This window comes from Callithrix jacchus, chromosome 5 (genome assembly GCF_049354715.1).
Source record: "Callithrix jacchus isolate 240 chromosome 5, calJac240_pri, whole genome shotgun sequence".
Classification (NCBI taxonomy): Eukaryota; Metazoa; Chordata; class Mammalia; order Primates; family Cebidae; genus Callithrix; species Callithrix jacchus.
Genome location: NC_133506.1, coordinates 68,474,262 through 68,494,626, shown reverse-complemented (window position 1 = coordinate 68,494,626; position 20,365 = coordinate 68,474,262). Strand labels below are relative to the sequence as shown.

General features: G+C 38.9%; 1 protein-coding gene and 1 pseudogene across 7 annotated transcripts in view; one reads left to right on the top strand and one right to left on the bottom strand.

Annotated features, from left to right (window-relative positions):
• LOC103791277 (POTE ankyrin domain family member A-like) overlaps positions 1-20,365 on the top strand; it is a 117,668-nt gene that overhangs the window by 39,207 nt on the left and 58,096 nt on the right. For 5 of the 7 annotated variants that reach the window (XM_078372542.1, XM_078372546.1, XM_078372543.1 and 2 more), the window contains exons 8-11: positions 629-765; positions 3,412-3,501; positions 9,327-9,360; positions 9,647-9,785. In XM_078372542.1, the coding sequence (XP_078228668.1) occupies positions 629-765; positions 3,412-3,501; positions 9,327-9,360; positions 9,647-9,785 (400 nt within the window). The remainder of the gene's footprint in view (positions 1-628; positions 766-3,411; positions 3,502-9,326; positions 9,361-9,646; positions 9,786-20,365) is intronic. The other 2 variants (XM_078372544.1, XM_054255014.2) reach the window with 1 other exon arrangement.
• Positions 18,510-19,838, bottom strand: LOC100410579 (D-3-phosphoglycerate dehydrogenase pseudogene; annotated as a pseudogene).

Genomic DNA, 20,365 nt, shown 5'->3' with positions numbered 1-20,365 from the left:
ATTTCCATAATTCCACACTGGCAGCTTAGCAGTTTCACTCTGCTTTTTGTATTGAGGCAGACTTGTATTTCAGTAAGCTTTGGCATCCCAGGATTCAAATGAAAAAAAAAAATGACAAAAGTTAATGGCGGAAAAGAATAGCTTAGTGCAGAAAAGAGAAAGCTTCCTTTCTGTTCCTGAAGCCCCACAGTGTCACATCCTCTCAGTCTGGCTGTTAATGTTGAAGCCAGGTGGTGAAGACAGAAGAAAAGACATGCTTTGTGTCTTTGTCTTCTTATTTATGTCTTTGTGCCAGTCAAATGAGGTTAAAAATTCATAATACATAGTGAAGTGTGGTTGGGAATAAAAGCACAAAATTAAGAAGGGCACTTGTTGAAATTTTGGAAAATTCTGTCTCATTGATAGAAACAGAAATAAAGCTGACTTTACAAAACTGTTAATGATACAATTATAATAATTATAATTCTATTATAGTTTTAGATATGATAAAGTAAGCACAAAGTATTTTAATGACTAAAATTATGATAAGTAAACTGAGTCAAGTGATGAAATCAATGAAAACAGAACAAAATTCTTTGTATTGAATAAAGTAATAACAATCATCCTTAACATCAAACTTTCACTCAAGGTCGAAGAAGAAATGAAGCAGCACACAAGTGATGACACGGAGTTATCCGGAAGCCTACCTGACGGTGCCACTGCTGGCAGTGATGATAATGGACTTAATCAGCAGTTTCCTAGGAAGGAGAATGAAGTGCATGACAGGTAAGCCTATAGCAACACTTAACAGGAGACAATTGGGTGGGAATGGTGGCTCAGGCCTGGAATCCCAGCATTTTGGGAGGCTGAGGCGGGCAAATCACCTGAGGTTGGGAGTTCGAGACCAGCCTGACCAACACAGAGAAACCCCATCTCAAATAAAAATACAAAATTAGCTGAGTGTGGTGGTATATACCTGCAATCCCAGCTATTCGGGAGGCTGAGGCAAGAGAATCACTTGAACCCAGAAGGTGGAGGTTGCAGTGAGCCAAGATTGCGCCATTGCACTCCAGCCTGGGCAACAAAAGCAAAACTCCATTAAAAAGACAATTATGTGCTAGGACATGAATTCTAATTTTGGCTAATATTCATGCTGAACAAATTTTATACTTTTACTAGGATATTAGCCTTTTTCAGTTATCAGAAAAATGAAAATTAACAATGAGATGCCATGTTTTCCAATCATATTTTTATTTATAAAAATAGGAAGCATTGGCAAATATGAGGAAAAAGGCATTTTCATACACAGTTGTTAAATGAAATTGGCAAATCCTTTTTGCAGGGTAGTTTAGTAGCGTGCATCAAAATTTCAAACATGTCACTCCTTTAATGGCTTCACCTTTGGGATGAGAGCCCAGAGGAAAATATTACTTGTGTAAACACATACACATATGCATTAAGGACATTTATTACATGTAGTATATAATATACGACAGGGTAATGGGTAAATATGTCGTAAGTATGACATAGGTATGTTAAGGTTACTTATATGTGTTCCATATGTACTTATGTATAAAGATATTTATTATAGCATTTTAATATCAAAAAGTTGGAGATAGGCTAAATCCTTAGCAATAAGGAAATAGTACAATTGTCATAGCTAGAAAATCATGTAGTATGCAGTCATTTTAATAAATGAAGTTCTTAGATCTAGAGTGTCCTGATTATTTCACAAAGTGTATTTAAAGCATTTAGTTTGGTGACACATCTTAAGCCAGTTTTGTTGAAATTCTCGTAATACCTGCTCAGTTACAACAGGAAGCTAGCTACATGCTACACTGACACCGTACCTTGTTAGCAACAGAACTGCTAGTTATTAAATTTTTGTTTTTTTTTCTCAGTGTGTGGGTGCTGAAATACCAGACCCTCAAATTAATCTGTATATTGCTAAGGGATTGCACAAGGGGATTCATATTCCACATAAGTGTTTCAGTATATCGGGTAAAACTTGCTAAAATACATCAGAGGATCTTAGATGTACTGAACCAAGAGTTAGACAGCCCTTTTTGTAAAGAGCCAGTTAGTAAATATTGCAGGTTTTGTGGATTATAAAGTGAGTGTGTTTCAAGGAAATTTCCTCGTGAAACGGGCAGCGGTCTGGATTTGGCCCACAAGCGCCAATTTGCTGACCCTTGTGCTAAAACCAAGGTGCTCTTATGCAGTGAATCCTCTTTTTAAAGGTGCCCTACATGCATGCCATTATCCTTGCTTTTAAAAGATAATATATTTCAGTAGGTAGCACACCATATTTTTCAACAGTGGCTTCATATAATTTCAACAAATTTGGTTTACAAAATAAGATTATTTTCTGCATTTGTCCCCTTTTATTCCTGTTAATAGAATTCCATATTTTGACTACTGTTTTTGTATATTTGATGAGTATAACATATTCTAGAGTTGGATGATTTTTATCAAGCAAGAAATGCTTCTTCTGAAACTTTTAGTCTTCCTGGATCTTTATGTATAAGCATGAGCACAATGATCATCAGCTTATGTAATCTAGAAAAGTTTAATCTTTTGGTTCTACAACTTCATGAATTTTTTATTCAATACCTTGATCTGGCATTGCAAAAATACCATATAGACATAATTTTAAAAACTTTTAAAGGGTAAAAATATACTATATAGTAATATAAGAATTGAAAAATACAGCTAAACAAAAAGAAAATAAGGTCATCTACATCATGTCCCTAGGTATGTTGGTCTTAAAGGAATGGTTTATACTCATGGATTTAGATTTCCTGTCCATTCACTCTTGAGCTGACACCAGTAATTTTCACTCCCACCGCTCTTCCAGGATTGTTGTTCTCAGTTTACCACTGATTTGCACTTCAGCAAATCTAGACATTGTTTCTTAGACCTCATTTTATTTAACCTGTCAGCGATATTGGACCTGCTGGAAACCTCTCTCTCCTCCATAGCAGTGTCTTCACTTGGCTTTCAGGATCTTCCTTACTCACCTGGTGTTTCTTCCTGCCTTTCTAGTCCATCTGTCATAATCTGTTTTGGTTTCTTCTCATATCCCACATTTTACACGTTGATGTGTCCCGGGGCTCAGTCCTCAATCTTTTTCTCATGGCTTACTACCTTGAGTGTGCTAATGATTTCCAAATGCGTGTCTTCTGCCTCGATCTCTCTCCTTAATTCCAGACTTCTGTACTAACCTGGCATCTCTGTTTGGTTGATCACAAACTGTTGGGTACCACAATCTTACCAGGTCCAATATTGGGGTACCAGTGTTCTTTCTCATACCTGCCCCTCACATAGTCTTTCCTACTTGCATTCATGGCACTCTTGCAGTTGCTCTGCTAGAAACTAAAGCATCATCCTTGACTCACCTCTCTCTCTGACACCTCATGTCTAATCTATCAGCAGATCTTGTCAGGAGTACCTGAAGAATATATCCAGGAGCCAGTTGTATCTTCCATGTCCAAGTCACCACCATCTGCTGTGTAGATGCAAGTAATAGACTGTTAATTGGTCTTTCTGTTTTCTTAAAAGAATCTTCTTTTCATCAATCGTTAACTCAGTGGCTGTCTTTAAAACATAAGTCAGATGATGTCATTCCTCTCCTCAGACCCATCTGATTGCTCCCCTTTCACTCTGAGTATGTGTCAGGGTTCCTCCTAATGCCCCTCTCTCAACTTAAATTTCTGTTTCTTACTCCCTTTGCTCTGCTTCAGCCATGCTGAACGTCTTGCTCTTTCTTATATATCACTCTTGCTTAAACACTCCAGGCATACCTCTGTACCAGGCAGTTCCCTGTGTCTGGGATGCCTTTTCCTCAGATAGCCTCCTGGCTTTCTCCTTCCACTCCTTCAGTTCTCTACTTAAAAGCCCCTTTCCCAGTCAGGACTTTTCTGGCCATCCTAAAATTCCCACCACTCCTCCTCTCAAACCTGTAAACATTTCATTTTCCTGCTTCAGTTTTTCCCTCTAACATTATATATTTGCCTAATCTATCTACTGTCATTGTGTGTTTATTTCACTCATGAGTAGGATTTTTGTTGTTCTCTACCATATCCTGTGTGCCTAGAAAAGGGCCTAGCATGCAGTAAGTAGCTACTCAACAAATACTTAATAAATGAGCAAGTGAAGTTTACCCTTTGGTGTATTTTAAAAACATTAGACTGATCCTCATGTAAAAAAAAAGAAAAGAAAAGAAAGAAAGGCCGGGCACAGTGGCTCATGCTTGTAATCCCAGAACTTTGGGAGGCTGAGGCAGGTGGATCACGAGGTCAAGAGATCGAGACCATCCTGGTCAACATGGTGAAACCCCGTCTTCTACTAAAAATACAAAAAAAATTAGCTGGGCGTGGTAGCACGTGCCTGTAGTCCCAGCTACTAGGGGGGCTGGGGCAGGAGAATTGCTTGAACCCAGGAGGCGGAGATTGCAGTGAGCTGATGTCGTGCCACTGCACTCCAGCCTGGCGCCTGGTGACAGAGTGAGAGTCTGTCTCAAAAAAAAAAAAAAAAAAAAGAAATGAAGAAAGGTTTGACATGGGTTCATTCTAACACTTTTGCTTGGCAATTATATGCGTTTTTGGATTTTTTTTTAGCTCTTTGTAATAGGCTGCATTCTTTATATTAATAGTTTTCCATTTAGAGACTAAAGCTTAATATTATGTTTACTCAGTATTTACTGTTTTAGTCATAATCATAATAGTTTTACTTATGATAAAATGAATCAAAGGAATTACAAACTTCACTGGTAATTTATAAAGAAAAAAATATAAGGGTGGTAAATTTAATGGACTTAAAAATTGTTTCCAAGCAATTAGGAACCTTCAGTATTTGAAGTTAAAAGACCAAGTCGGAATGTATTGCTTTGTACCAGAGAGCTGTGCTGATCAGGCACTCTGAGCAGCTGTGGCTCTTACATAGGGTATTGGGAGGAGTGGACTTGAAGGATTGGCAGACTCTCAGGGCATAAGAGAGTCTGGAGAAACATGGCTATGTGAGGGAGGCTGCTGTGGGTTGGTCAGCACTCCCAGGCTTGTGGATTGGAGTAAGTTTGTGTTTGTTCACCTGTCTTTCAGAAGCAAGTGGCCCACATTGATACTGGTTGATTGATTGACTGTATTTAGAACTGGCTGTGGGTGGTTGCTTGTTACTACCGTGCTTCGGGTCAGTTCTTTCCTAAGGCTGAGGCAACTTTAAACTGCAGTTTTCTGTTTAAAAGTTGCCTTCCATCAACTATGTTCAAAATGAAAATGATTTCATATTCCAGAACTATGTAATTAATTTGGACTATGGGTCAAGAGGAATTGTTTAATAATTGGTCTCAGCAAGATTACTGTCTCTTTTTTTTTTTTTTTTTTTTGATTAGTTTTAACCAGAGTTCTCTACATAGTTAAAAACAAACGGCAATTATTAGTTTTGTTTCAGTTTTTGGTATTTTCAGAGGCTTCTGCTAAACTCCTAACATAATCTTCAGTGGTAAATGTTTGTCTCTTTGTTAATGTGTGTAGCTATATGATAGTGATACTTTTTTTTATTCCTTAATCTATTTTGTTGTTGTTGTTCACTTTCTGTTCCATGCAATGGCAGTGATGCTATGTGTTTACTTCATTAAAAAAAAAGGCATTATAATTTTCAGCTGGCAAATTCAGCTTTCTGTGTTAAGATTTAAAAACTAGGCTATGGGCCGGGCACGGTGGCTCACGCCTGTAATCCCAGCACTTTGGGAGGCCGAGGCAGGTGGAGGCCGAGGTGGGTGGATCACGAGGTCAAGAGATCGAGACCATCCTGGTGAAACCCCATCTCTACTATAAATACAAAAATTAGCTGGGCATGGTGGCGTGTGCCTGTGGTCCCAGCTACTTGGGAGGCTGAGGCAAGAGAATTGCCTGAACCCAGGACGCAGAGGTTGCAGTGAGCCAAAATCATGCCATTGCACTCCAGCCTGGGTAACAAGAGCAAAACTCCGTCTCAAAAAAAAAAAACTAGACTAAACATATAGAAAATTTACCAAATTATTTTCAAACAAACTTCTGTAACTAACAAAAATATTGCTATTTTTGAACTGTATACACTGACATTTAGGAATTTTAACAGTAAGATTTTTTTCTTCCCAAGACATTTTTCTAATTTCTTTAATGTAATATGTGCCTGTTATTTTTAAAACCTTGTTTAAACTGTTTAAATATTATTCTATTTAAAAACAAAACCCAAAACATAGAACAGATCTAATTATGAGTTTCATGTCTAAGAGTCATTGTCTGTATGCTCCAGCTGTCTGATGTAGCATTCATTTTCCATTCTTAGTTTCCTTGTGTTTTACACTCTTCCTTTCAAGTTCCTAGGAATCACCTAGACTCCATGGGACTAATCTTCGTGCTCTCATTCTGTTCTCTGAGTGGAGTCGTTTTCTCTATTTTTCCCTGGTGAGCTCCTATTTTGCCTCTTCTGTAAAGCCTTTCTTGTGCTAAAATATAATTTTTTATATATCACCTCTTAAACAACACATTGTATCATAATTGTGTATTACTTGTTTTCTGAGGCAGGAAATATATATATTTTTATATGTTGGTAATTCATAACTGTTTTTTTAAATTAATGAATTGAGATAGGGAAGAGTTGGAATTTTATTGTTTTTTATTTGTTATCAAAATTATTATAAAACATTGGCTTTTTATAGATTTTTTTTTTTTTTGAGACAGAGTCTTGCTCTTTTGCCAGGCTGGAGTGCAGTGGCCCAATCTCGGCTCACTGCAGCCTCCATCTCCTGGATTTGAGTGATTCCCCTGCCTCAGCCTCCTGAGTAGCTGGGACCAGAGGTGCATGCCACCATGCCTGGCTAATGATTTTGTATTTTAGTGGATACAGGGTTTCACCATGGCTAGGATGGTCTCGATCTCCTGACCTCATGATCTACTTGCCTCGACCTCCCAAAGTGCTGGGATTATAGGCATGAGCCACTGCACCTGGCCAGATTTTTTTAAAGTTGTGGTTCTGTATTACATATGAAGGAAGTAAAGAAAAATGAAAATAAAAAATGGACCTCACAATAATGTGATTACACCAATGTTTGAGAAGGCTAATTTAGTAACTCATGGTCTGCTGCAAGTAGATGATGACAGTGGTTTAAGTGAAGTAGATGAGGATGAAAGGAGGTGAAATTTAAATGTTCTTTATTTCTCTGAGAAGGAACATTTGCAGTGGTTACTTTTTCTGGAAATGGAATAGTGTAGACTGCCAAAGCTAGAGGATACTCAACTATCAATGCTGAAAGACAGATTATTCTGAGGGCTGGTGACTTTGACAAGGAGCAGTTTCAATAAATAATTGCTGTGGAACCCTGACTATCATGGATAAGCATAGACACCCCTTGGGGAAATGTTTACTGGGAAAGAGAGTAGAGAAATGGGTGATAACTGAAGAAGAATATGGAATTCAGGGACTTTTCTTTCTTTTTTATTTTAAAATAGAAGCTTTTAGAGTGTGTTTGTATGATGCTGGCAATGATCAGGAAAGAAGCACATGTTTATGAGATTTAGTTTTGTTTGCATGTCTCAGTGCTTGAAAGCTCGACTCATTATCTTTTATAGGCTTTTAGCAAACTAATTGTCCTTAAAATGTTTATTCATGTAGAGTTTTATGGTAAGAGTTGTTCCTTCAGCATTGCTTCAGAAATGTAACATTAGTCTAACTGAGCATGTAAATGTGAACTAAAATTCAAACTGTTATGTACAGATTTTTTTAAATTGTGAAATAATAAACATGCGAACACTTGGGCCATACTGAACAGAATTTAAACATCCCTTGATGAATAGGTATGATTTACTAAGGTACTCTAAAATGTCAGGCGTATCAACTTTAGAGTTGTTTAGATTCTGGGGAGAAGGGGAGGTTTTTGTTCAAGTACTTTAGAAAAACTAATTGTTGACAGTCTATCACAGATTATTACTTCTGAGTTTAAAAAAATTTTAATCAAGTTGACCCACAATGGATTCTAAAGTTCTAAAGTATCAAAACACCATGTTTCCCTGGACCAGCATTGCCATCAGGATGTATTGTGTGCTTAATTAGTATTTATTTGTTAAATGTGCAAATAAATGGGTGAATACATGAAGGAATGCCTGTTGATGAATTTCATTAAAAATGATTTTTAGTTTTTGAACGTAGGTTTCCAAACTTGCCTCTGTATAGTTTATCAGAAGAAATTGCAAGATTCTGAAATTATTATTTATAGTTAGAAATGGAATGACAGTGTGGATTAATTTGCTGTTATATCTCTTTAAAACACTTGAAAATGAAAATAAAGCTTACCTTCACAGCATCTCATGAAACACATGTTTTTGAGGTGGAATTCTTGGGTTTGAGTGCTGGGTCTGCTACTGGCCAACTCTATCGGCTGAGGAGAGTCATGGGGTCTTTCTGTGCCTATTTTCTTTCTTTATAAAATACCTAATACGTTACCAACCTCATAGTGTTACCAACCTCACACTGTTAAAAGGATTATATGAGTTTGACACATGGACAGTGCTTAGAATGATGCATAGTACCTGCATAGTAAGTCCAGAAAAAGCTAACTAATATCATCATTAAAAAAGGGATTTCCCTTATATAAGAATGTGAGTAGGCTGGGCGCGGTGGCTCACACCTGTAATCCCAGCAATTTGGGAGGCCGAGGCGGGTGGATCACGAGGTCAAGAGATTGAGACCATCCTGGTCAACATGGTGAAACCCCATCTCTACTAAAAATACAAAAAATTAGCTGGGCGCGGTGGCACATGCCTGTAATCCCAGCTACTCGGGAGGCTGGGGCAGGAGAATTGCCTGAACCTAGGAGGCGGAGGTTGCGGTGAGCCAAGATTGTGCTATTGCACTCCAGCCTGGGTAACAAGAGCAAAACTCCATCTCAAAAAAAAAAAAAAAGAATGTGAGTAATATTTTCCAAATAGGTTTTAGGGCCTGTAAACACTGTTTTTATTGAAAAGGACAACAATAAGAAGAACTTGATGTATATCTTTTTTATTACATAATGCAGGTAACATGTTTTTTTCTTTTGGTTTTGCTCTCAGAAAGCTGGACCTAAATTTAATTATTTTGGGTAGTAGTAGATTTCTTTATCCCTTAATGTCAATGTTTCTGTTTATAATTTAATGTTCATTGTAGAAAATTACTGTATTTTGCATTACCTGTAAAAAAAAATTACCTGTGCACTTGATGAATAGCAGAAGTAATACAAATGCAGATATTTTATATGATAAAACAATAGTATTAGATATTCTTTATATTTTACGTCTTTGCTATTTTTCTAATAGGAATTGTTTCTTTTTCAGGGCTGAAAGTAAAACATCTACTGAAAAGAACCAGGTATTGTAAAAAAAGTAAATGATCTAAAATATTATTTTAAAAAAAATTCTAAAAGGTAAGGTGGAAAAAAAGAATGTTTTGTTATAAAGCTGTTTGCTTAGAAAAAGTGATGAAAAAAACAGCCATTGATAACTGTATCTTCTAAGAACAGTCTGTTTCTTTAAGAAGTACCTGTGTTTTTGCTCATACAAAAAAAAAACACAATGGAGAAATACCACTTCTGTACATTTAGCATATGTGATAAATCTTTCTAGGACATTGTGAAACAGTATTATTTATCTTATAGGTCAAAAACCAAATACATTTTGAGGCTGACTTTGCTGACTCAATGCAACCATCTGAAACAGACTCACAATGCGAGTTGTCTGACTCTTCCTATAAGAATATTTTGTTGCAGATTGAACAACTTAGAATGAAGTGTAAAGGTAGGACCATTGCATAAATGCAAGGCCTTTTAATGTGTCCTGCAGTAATGTGTGTATACATTGCTGAGAACTGATGCATGATAGTGAAGCTCATCTCAGAAATATGCTCAGTGTTAAAATAAAAAGAGAACAAATGTATACTGTACACCAAAAAGCTATGATAACTCCACTGTACTTTTCTCGGTGTGAATGGCACTCCCAGTCTTTTTGTTGGCTCTGTTTCTCTCCTGTGCCTTCCCCCAATGTCAGGTTACCATTTTTGTCCACCTGGAATGCTACAGGAATCTTAGGAATCATAGAACTCTTTTCCCTAATACCCTACCTCCTAAAACCATGGTCTACTCTGCAATCATAACTATATGTTTTTAAAGATTCGGATCTGATCATGTTATTCCTTTGCTTATAACTCAGCTTCTTCTACTCATTGCTATAAGGTTAGAGATCTGAATCGTCTAGCTTTATCCTGCATCGTTTTTACCCTTCTCTTTCTCTGTGTCCCACCCAGTGTCTTAGATGATTGTTCCAGCAGTCGATAGTTTCAGTGAGGTATAACTGACACACTATAGACTGCACATATATAAAATGTACAATTGTATAGATATGAGAAACCATCACCATAATCAAGAGAGTTAACATGTTGATAATCCATCAAAGTCTTTTCCTGTCCCTTTGTATTTCTTTATTAAGAAACTGCTGAATTGTTTCCCAAGGTATTTGAATTGATTTTCCATTCCAACCAGAGGTATATCACATTTCTTGTTCTGTAGCATCTCAAGATCTTATTATTGCTGTTTTTTTAATTTTTAAATTTCAGCCATTATAATGGATATGTATTCATATCATTATGGTTTTAATGTGCATTACTCTAAGGACTAATAATGTTGAACATCCTGTTTGGGCTTATTTGCTACCTGTATATCTTCTTTGGTGAACTGTCTTTTCCAATTGGGGTAGCTTATGAACATTTAAAATTGAGATTTGAGTCAATCAGCTTTTATACATACACCAAAGGTTGTCAGACCTTTTCATTTTGAAACTAACTTGTGGCAAAATGGTCTCTGTCACAGCCAATCAACTCTGCCATTGTAGTGTGAGACCAGCTGTAGACAATGCATATGTTAAAAAGCACAGCTGCAACTGTTCTTCAAGATGGCCAAATAGGAACAGCTCTGGAGTGCAGTTCTCAGCAAGAATGCAGAGGCCACCACAGGTGATCCTCAGGCAAACAGGGTCTGGAGTGGACTTCCAGCAGTCCTACAGCAGAGGGGCCTGTTAGAAGGAAAACTAAAAAACAGAAAGAAATAACTTCATCATCAACAAAAAGATGTCCACTCAGAGACCCCCATCTAAAAGTCACCAACTACAAAGACCACAGGTAGATAAATCCACAAAGATGGGAAGAAACAAGCACAAAAAAAGATGAAAATATCCAAAATCAGAACCCCTCTCCTCCTCCAACGGATCACAACTGCTCACCAGCAAGGGAACAAAGCTGGATGGAGAATGAGTCTGATGAATTGACAGAAACAGGCTTCAGAAAGTAGGTAATAATAAACTTATTTGAGCTAAAAGAACATGTTTTAACCCAATGCAAAGAAACTAAGAATCTTGAAAAAATGTTAGACGAAACGCTAACGAGAATAAACAGCTTAGAGAACATAAATGACTTGATGGAGCTGAAAAACACCACACGAGAACTTCGTGAGGCATATACAAGTTTCAATAGCCCAATCGACCAAGCAGAAGAAAGGATATCAGAGATTGAAGATCAACTCAATGAAATAAAATGAGAAGGCAAGATTAGAGAAAAAAGAGTAAAAAGAAATGAACAAAGCCTCCAAGAAATATGGGATTATGTGAAAAGACCTAATCTACGTTGGATAGGTGTACCTGAATGTGATGGAGTGAGTGAATCCAAGCTGGAAAACACTCTTCAGGATATTATCCAGGAGAACTTCCCCAACTTAGCAAGGCAGGCCAACATTCAAGTCCAGGAAATCAGAGAACACCACAAAGATATTCCTCAAGAAGAGCAACCCCAAGGCACATAATCGTCAGATTCACCAGGGTTGAAATGAAGGAAAAAATGCTATGGGCAGGCAGAGAGAAAGGTCAGGTTACCCACAAAGGGAAGCCCATCAGACTCAGCAGATCTCTCGGCAGAAACCCTACAAGCCAGAAAAGAGTAGGGGCCAATAGTCAACATCCTTAAAGAAAAGAACTTTCAACCTAGAATTTCAGATCCAGCCAAACTAAGCTTCATAAGCGATAGAGAAATAAAATCCTTTATGAACGAGCAATTGCTCAGAGATTTCATCATCACCAGGCCTGCCTTACAAGAGCTCTGAAAGAAGCACTAAACATAGAAAGGAACAACCAGTACCAGCTACTCCAAAAACGTACCAAATGGCAAAGAGCATTGAAGCAATGAAGAAACTGCATCAACTAATGGGCAAAACAGCCAGCTAGGATCAAAATGGTAGTATCAAATTCACACATAACAATATTAACCTTAAATGTAAATGGGCTAAAGGCCCCAATCAAAATACAAAGACTGGCAAATTGAATAAAAAGTCAAAAACCATTGGTGTGCTGTATCCAGGAAACCCATCTCATGTGCAAGGATACACATAGGCTTAAAATAAAGGGATGGAGGAAGATTTACCAAGCAAATGGAGAGAAAAAAAAAGCAGGAGTTGCAATCCTAGTCTCTGATAAAATAGACTTTAAACCAACAAAGATCAAAAGAGACAAAGAAGGGCATTACATAATGGTAAAAAGGATCAATGCCACAAGAAGAGCTAATGAGCCTAAATATACACGCACCCAATACAGGAGCAGCTAGATACATAAAGCATGTTATTAATGGCCTACAAAGAGACTTAGACTCCATACACAATAATAATGGTAGACTTTAACACTCCAGTGTCAATATTAGACAGATCAACGAGACAGAAAATTAATAAGGATATCCAGGACTTGAACTCAGATCTGGACCAAGCAAATCTAACAGACATTTACAGAACTCTCTACCCCAAATCTGTAGAATATACATTCTTCTCAGCACCACATCACACCTCTAAAACTGACCACATAATTGGAAGTAAGTCACTCCTCAGCAAATGGAAAAGAAGGGAAATCATAACAGTCTTTCAGACCACAGTGCAATCAAATTAGAACTCAGGATTAAGAAACTAACTCAGAACTGCACAACTTCATGGAAACCAAACAATTGGCTCTTGAATGTGGACTGGATAAACAATGAAATGAAGGCAGAAATAAAGATCTTCAAAACCAACAAGAATGAAGACACAACATACCAGAATCTCTGGGACACATTTAAAGCAGTATCTAGAGGAAAATTTATAGCAATAAATGCCCACATGAGAATCAAGGAAAGATCTAAAATCGACACCCTGTCATCAAAATTGAAAGAGCTAGAGGAGCAAGATCAAAAAACTCAAAAGCTAGCAGAAGACAAGAAATAACTAAGATTAGAGTATAACTGAAAGAGATAGAGACACAAAAAAAACCTTCAAAGATTAATAAATCCAGGAGCTAGTTTTTTGAAAAGATTGACAAAATAGATGGACCACTAGCCAGATTAATAAAAAAAAGAGAGAGAAGAATCAAATAGATGCAACAAAAAACAATAAAGGGGGATATTACCACCAATTCCACAGAAATACAAACTACCATCAGAGATTACTGCAAACAACTCTGTGCACATAAACCAGTAAACCTAGAAGAAATGGATAAATTCATGGACACTTGCACCCTCCAGGCCTAAACCAGGAAGAAGTCAAAACCCTGAATAGACCAATAACAAGGTCTAAAGTTGAGGTAGCAATTAATAGCCTACCAACAAAAAAAAAAGCCCAGGTCCAGATGGGTTCACAGCTGAATTCTACTAGACATACAAAGAGGAGCTAGTACCACTTCTTCTGAAATTATTGCAAAAAATCCAAAAAGAAGGAATCCTTCCCAAATCATCTTATGAGACCAACATCATCCTGACACCAAAACCTGGCAGAGACTTAGCACAAAAAGAAAACTTCAGGCCAATATCCATGATGAACATAGAAGCAAAAATCTTCAATAAAATACTGGTAAACTGATTGTAACAGCACATCAAAAAGCTTATCCACCATGATCAAGTAGGCTTCATCCCGGGGATGCAAGTCTGGTTCAACATACTCAAATCTATAAACATAATTCACCACATAAACAGAACCAAAGACAGAAACCACATGATCATCTCAATAGGTGCAGAGAAGGCCTTCAACAAAATTCAACAGTCCTTAATGTTAAAACTCTGAATAAACTAGGTATTGGCGGAACATATCTCAAAATAATAAAAGCTATTTATGCCAAACCCACAGCCAATATCATACTGAATGGGCAAAACTGGAAGCATTCTTTTTTAAATCTGGCACTAGACAAGGATGCCCTCTCTCACCACTCCTATTCAGTAGAGTATTGGAAGTTCTAGCCAGAGCAATCAGGAAAGAAAAAGAAGTAAATGATATTCAAATAGGAAAGGAGAAAGTCATATTGTCTCCATTTGCAGACGACGTGATTGTATGTTTAGAAGACCCCATTGTCTCAGCCCAAAATCTCCTTACTGATAAGATTCTTCAGCAAAGTCTCAGTTTACAAAATCAGTGTGCAGAAATCACAAGCATTCCTATACACCAATAACAAACAGAGAGCCAAATCAAGAATGAACTGTCATTCACAATTGCTACAAAGAGAATCAAATACCTAGGAATACAACTAACAAAGGATGTAAAGGACCTCTTCAAGGAGAACTATGAACCACTGCTCAAGGAAATAGGAGAGGACACAAACAGATGGAAAAACATTCCATGCTTATGGTTAGGAAGGATCAATATTGTGAAAATGTCCATACTGCCCAAAGTAATTCACAAATTCAATGCTATCCCCATCAAGCTACCTATGATAGCCTCTTCACAGAACTGGAAAAAAAACACCTTAAACTTCATATGGAACCAAAAGAGACCCTGCATAGCCAAGTCAGTTCTAAGCAAAAAGAGCAAAGCTGGAGGCATCATGCTATCTGACTTCAAACTATACTACAAGGCTACAGTAATCAAAGCATGGTACTGGTACCGAAGCAGAGATATAGACCAATGGAACAGAACAGAGGCCTTGGAGGCAATACCACACATCTACAACCATCTGATCTTTGACAAACCTAACAAAAGCAATGGGGAAAGGATTCCCTGTTTAATAAATGGTGTTGGGAAAACTGGCTAGCCATGTGCAGAAAGCAGAAATGGGATCCTTTCCTGATACTTTACACTAAAATTAACTCCAGGTGGATTAAAAATTTAAACATAAGACCTAACACCATAAAAACCCTAGAAGAAAATCTAGGCAAAACCATTTAGGACATAGGCATATGCAAGGACTTCATGTCTAAAATACCAAAAGCCAAAATAGACAAATGAGACCTAATCAAACTCCAGAGCTTCTACACAGTGAAAGAAACAATCATTTGAGTGAACCAGCCACCAACAGAATGGGAAGAATTTTTTCAATCTACCCATCTAACAAAGGGCCAATATCCAGAATCTACAAAGAACTAAAACAGATTTACAAGAAAAAAACAAACCCATTTAAAAGTGGGCAAAGGATATGAACACACCTTTTTCTAAAGAAGACATATATGAGGCCAATAAACCTATGAAAAAATGCTTATTGTCCCTGGTCATTAGAGAAATGCAAATCAAAACCACGTTGAGATACCATCACATGCCACTTAGAATGACGATCATTAAAAAATCTGGAGACAACAGATGCTGGAGAGGATGAGGAGAAATAGGAACACTTTTACACTGTTGGTGGGAGTGTAAATTAGTTCAACCATTGGGGAAGACAGTGTGGCGCTTCTTCAAGGACCTAGAAACAAAAATTCCATTTGACCCAGCAATCCCATTATTGGGTATATATCCAAAGGATTCTAAATCATTCTGTTATAAAGACACATGCACATGTATGTTCATTGCAGCACTGTTTACAATAGCAAAGACGTGGAACCAACCCAAATGCCCATCAATGATAGACGGGACAAGGAAAATGTGGCACATATACACCATGGAATACTATACAGCCATAAAAATGATGAGTTTGTGTCCTTTGTAGGGACGTTTATGAATCTGGAAGGCATCATTCTCAGCAAACTGATGCAAGAACAGAAAATCAAATGCCACATGTTCTCATAGGCAGATGTTGAACAATGAGAGCACATGGACACAGGGAGGGGAGCATCACATTCTGGGGTCTGTTGGGGGCAAATAGGGGAGGGACAGTGCAGGTAGAGAGGTTGGGGAGGGATAACCTGGGGAGAAATGCCAGATATAGGTGATGGGGGATGGAGACAGCAGACCACATTGCCATATGTGTACCTGTGCAACAATCCTGCATGTTCTGGACATGTACCCCAGAACCTAAAGTGCAATAAAATATATTTTTAAAAACACAGCTGCATTCCAGTAAAACTTTATTTGTAAAAATAATAAGCTTCCCCACAGGTTGGATTTTACCTGTCCCTATTATGTAATCATGATTGTGAATAAGGACAGTTTTACTTCTTCCTTTCAACCCAGATAGCTTTTATTTCCTTTTCTTGCCTAACTGTGCTGGCTTCAGTACACTGCTGCTCAAACAGTGAAAAGAGACATTCCTGTGTTCCTGATCTTACAGGGAAAGCGTTCAGTTTTTCATCATGATGCATGTTAGTTGTAGATTTATCAGAGATGCTCTTTATCATGCTGATGGCCTTCCCTTGTATTCTTTAGTTACTAAGAGGAAATTTTTTTTAAAATCAGGAATGAATGTTGTATTTTACCAAATGCCTATGTCTACTGAGATGGTCAGATGGTTCTTCTCTTTTAGTTTGTTAATGTGGTGAATAACTGACAGCAAACCAACCTTGTGTTTTGGGATCAACCTCACTTGTTTATGATGTATTATCCTTCTAGTGTATTAGATTTGAAAAAATTTTATTTAGAAATTTTTAGAAGACCATCTTTTAGAGTAGTTTTAGCTTCACAGCAAAACTGAAAGTAAGGCACAAAGATTATCCCTGTACTACCTGCCCCACACACGTTCATAGCCTCCACAATTATCAGTCTCCCTCACCAGAGTGGTACAGTTGATCTCATTGATGATCCTGAATTGACATATCATAATCACCCAAAGTCCATAGTTTATATTAGAGTTCAGTCTTGGTGTCTTAACTGCTGTGAATTTAGACAAAGGTATAAGGACATGTATTTATCATTGTAGTATTATTCAAAGTAGTTTCAGAGTTTCAAAACTCCTTTGTGCTTCATCTGTTCAACTTTTCCCACCTTCCCCAACTCCTGGCTACCACTGATTTTTTTTTACTGTCTATAGTTTTGCCTTCTCTAAAATGTCCTATAGTTGGTATTATACAATGTGCAGCCTTTAGACTGCATATTTCACTTGGTAATATGCCTTTGTGGTTCCTTCATGTCTTCCCATGACATGAGAGCTCATTATTGCATGACTGTACCAGAGGTGGTTCTGTCACCTAAAGGAGGGTATCTTGGTTTCTTCAGAAATTGGTTAAATTTTTATGTCCACATTCATGAGGAAGTTTTTCTTTTTTGTAATATCATTGTCAGATTTTGGTTCAGGGTGACAGGATGAGTTGTATTTTTTTTTTTTTTTGAGGGCTAGGAGAGAAGCCATGTAAAATTGTTGTATTACTTATTAAATATTTGGTAGAATTCACCAGAACATAGCTATCTGGGCCTGGAGTTATCTTTCTAGGAAGGCTTTACTTATGCTTTATTTTCTTTTTTACATATAGAACAGTCCAGGTTATTCCTTCTTGATTGAACTGTCATAGTTTTTACTTTTCAAGGAAAGTGTCCGTTTCATCAGAGTTGTCATATTTAGTCACATAAAGCTGACCTTATTATACTGCTAATCGTTGAGTGTCTGTCGAATCTATACAATGCCGTATGACTATGTTTCTGAAGTTAGTCATTTGCATCTTCTTTTCTATGACCACCTGGCTAGAGAGTTTCATCACTTTTTTTGACCTCCTCAAAGTGTTTGGTTGTAATTGATGTTTTTCCTATTGTGTTTGTTTTATTGGTTTCATCTTTGATGTTATGGTCTGTTCGGCTGCTGTAACAAAATACTATAGGCTGGGTGGCTTATAAACAACAGAATAGATTTCTCACAGAAGTCCAACACCCAGGTGATGCAGATTTGGTGTCTGGTGAGGGACCAATTCTGGGATCATAGATCCCTTTTTGCCCCCTGTGTCCTCACATGGCAGGATGGGTAAATGAGCTCTCTTTGGTCTATTATATAAGAGCACTAATCGCTTTGGTGGGGGCTTGGTTCCCATGTGCTAATCACCTCCACAAAGCCCCAACATCCTGATAACATCACCTCTGTGATTAAGTTTCAGCATAAACAACAAACTTAAGTTCTGGGAAGATGCAAATGTCAACCATGGCATATGTTTATCTTTTATTCTTTTGCTGGTAGGGTTTTTATTAGATGGTTATTGCTGTACTATAGGGCCAGATGAGCACTGTTTAAGCAGTGTCAGAGGCCTGTGTTCAGCCCAAGAATGTGGATCTTCTCTCTCTGTTGATCACAGTGGATAGGTTTCTTCAGAAAAGCCCCAGAGGCAGGGACCCATGAGCCCCAAGGTTAGAAGTGAAACTGGAAGGCCTCAGTCACATGCTACTTCCACGCTTCCAGGCTGGGCAGCAAGGAGGAGATGCCCATGATGTGCCAGGTCTCCCCATCTGACACCAGTAAAGTCTGGTAGGAAAGCAGCCGCACGCCTGCCTCTGCCAGGAGGCCAATCATGGTAGGCAGCATTGCAGGGTCGGAAGCCTGAGTCCAGAATAAGAGCAGGGGCAGGCCCCTGCAGAGAGGCACTTCTGGCCTGAAGACAGCTCCATTGAGCCCTTGCAGCACAGGTGTGGTGCCCTGGACAAAACCCGCAGCCTGGTAAGGGGTGCCTGCCAGGGCCACGGCCAGGAGACATTCCCCGAAGCCCTGCTCCCCTGGTGCTGCTGGGCTGTGGGAGGTGGTGACACTGAGGCCAGCCTCTTTCACCAGCAGCTTGGCATTCACCAAGTTCACATCCGCCTGCTTGGAAGCCTCCTTCAAGAAGCCGATGATGACTGCAGGGCTTAGGCAGTTCCCAGCATTCTTCAGGGATGTTCCTGGTGTAATCACCTGGATGATCCCTTTGGGAGACCCAGCCCAGGCTTGCATCAGTGTCCCCAGAGCTTCTGCCAGACCGATCCAAGGCTTGGTGTGTGGAGAGAAGGCGCTGGTAAGGGCCTGGGCATTTACAACCCCTGTGAGAGATTTCCCCTTCACCATGTCCACGAACGGAACAGCAATTTCCTCCCCACGGCAGCTCTGTGCCTCCTTGGTGCTGGCGCCCAGGTGGGGACAGCTGATGACATTCTCATGGTCCACCAAGTTTCGATCCTGTGGTGGCTCTTCCGTAAACATGTCCAGCGCAGCCCCAGCATACTGGCCAGACTGCAGGGCCCAGAGAAGGGCGCCATCGTCCACGATCCCTCCGCGGGCACAGTTCACCACACGTACCCCCTTCTTGTACTGGACAAAGGTGCTATTGTTCAATAAGCCTTTGGTGGAGGGCAGGAGAGGAGTGTGCACAGTGATGAAATCACAGAGAGGCCAGATCTCCTCCAGGGGCAGTTACTGAACACCAAAGGAGGCCAAGACCTCTGAGGAAATGATGGGGTCATACCCTATCATCTTCATCCCAAAGGACTGCATCCGGGTAGCCACCTTCCTCCCAATCCCTCCCAGGCCCAAAATTCCCAGGATCTTTCCATTCAGCTCTGTTCCCATGAACTGCAGCTCGGCTATCAGCTCCTCTTTGCTAAGGTTCTGCTTCTCCACCACCTGCAGCCCTCCATCTTGCAAGATCCTACGGTAGCAAGGGTCCAGGCTGTCACTGATGAGCACTTTCCACAGATTTGCAAAGGCCATTGCTGGAGGTGGCCTCAGAATCGGTGCTGCAAGTGGAGGTGCTTAAGCCGAGAAGCTGCGGTTGGGCCTGGCACGCCCGAGTCCGCCTATGTTTATTATGTCGTTTCCTCTGCTTGCTTTGGGTTTAATTTGTTCTTTTTTTAGTTGCTGCTGCTGCTGCTGCTGCTGCTGCTTCCTCTTCTTCTTATTCTTCTTCTTCTTCTTCTTCTTCCTCCTCCTCCTCCTCCTCCTTCCTCCTCTTTCCCCTCCTCTTCCTCCTTCTCCTCCTTCTTTGCTTAAGATAGAAGTCAAGACCATTGACTTGAAAGTCTTCTAATATAGACATTAAGTGCTAAAAAAATTTTAAGTACTGTCCTAGCTGTGTTCCACAGATGATGATACTTAGTATTTGCATTTTCATTCCGTTCACAATACTCTTAATTTCTCTTTGCAGGTGTCTTTGACCTAGGGTTGTTTAGATGTGTGTTACTTTGTTTTAAAATATTTGAATATTTTGATGAGATATTTTGTTATTGATTTCTAATTTG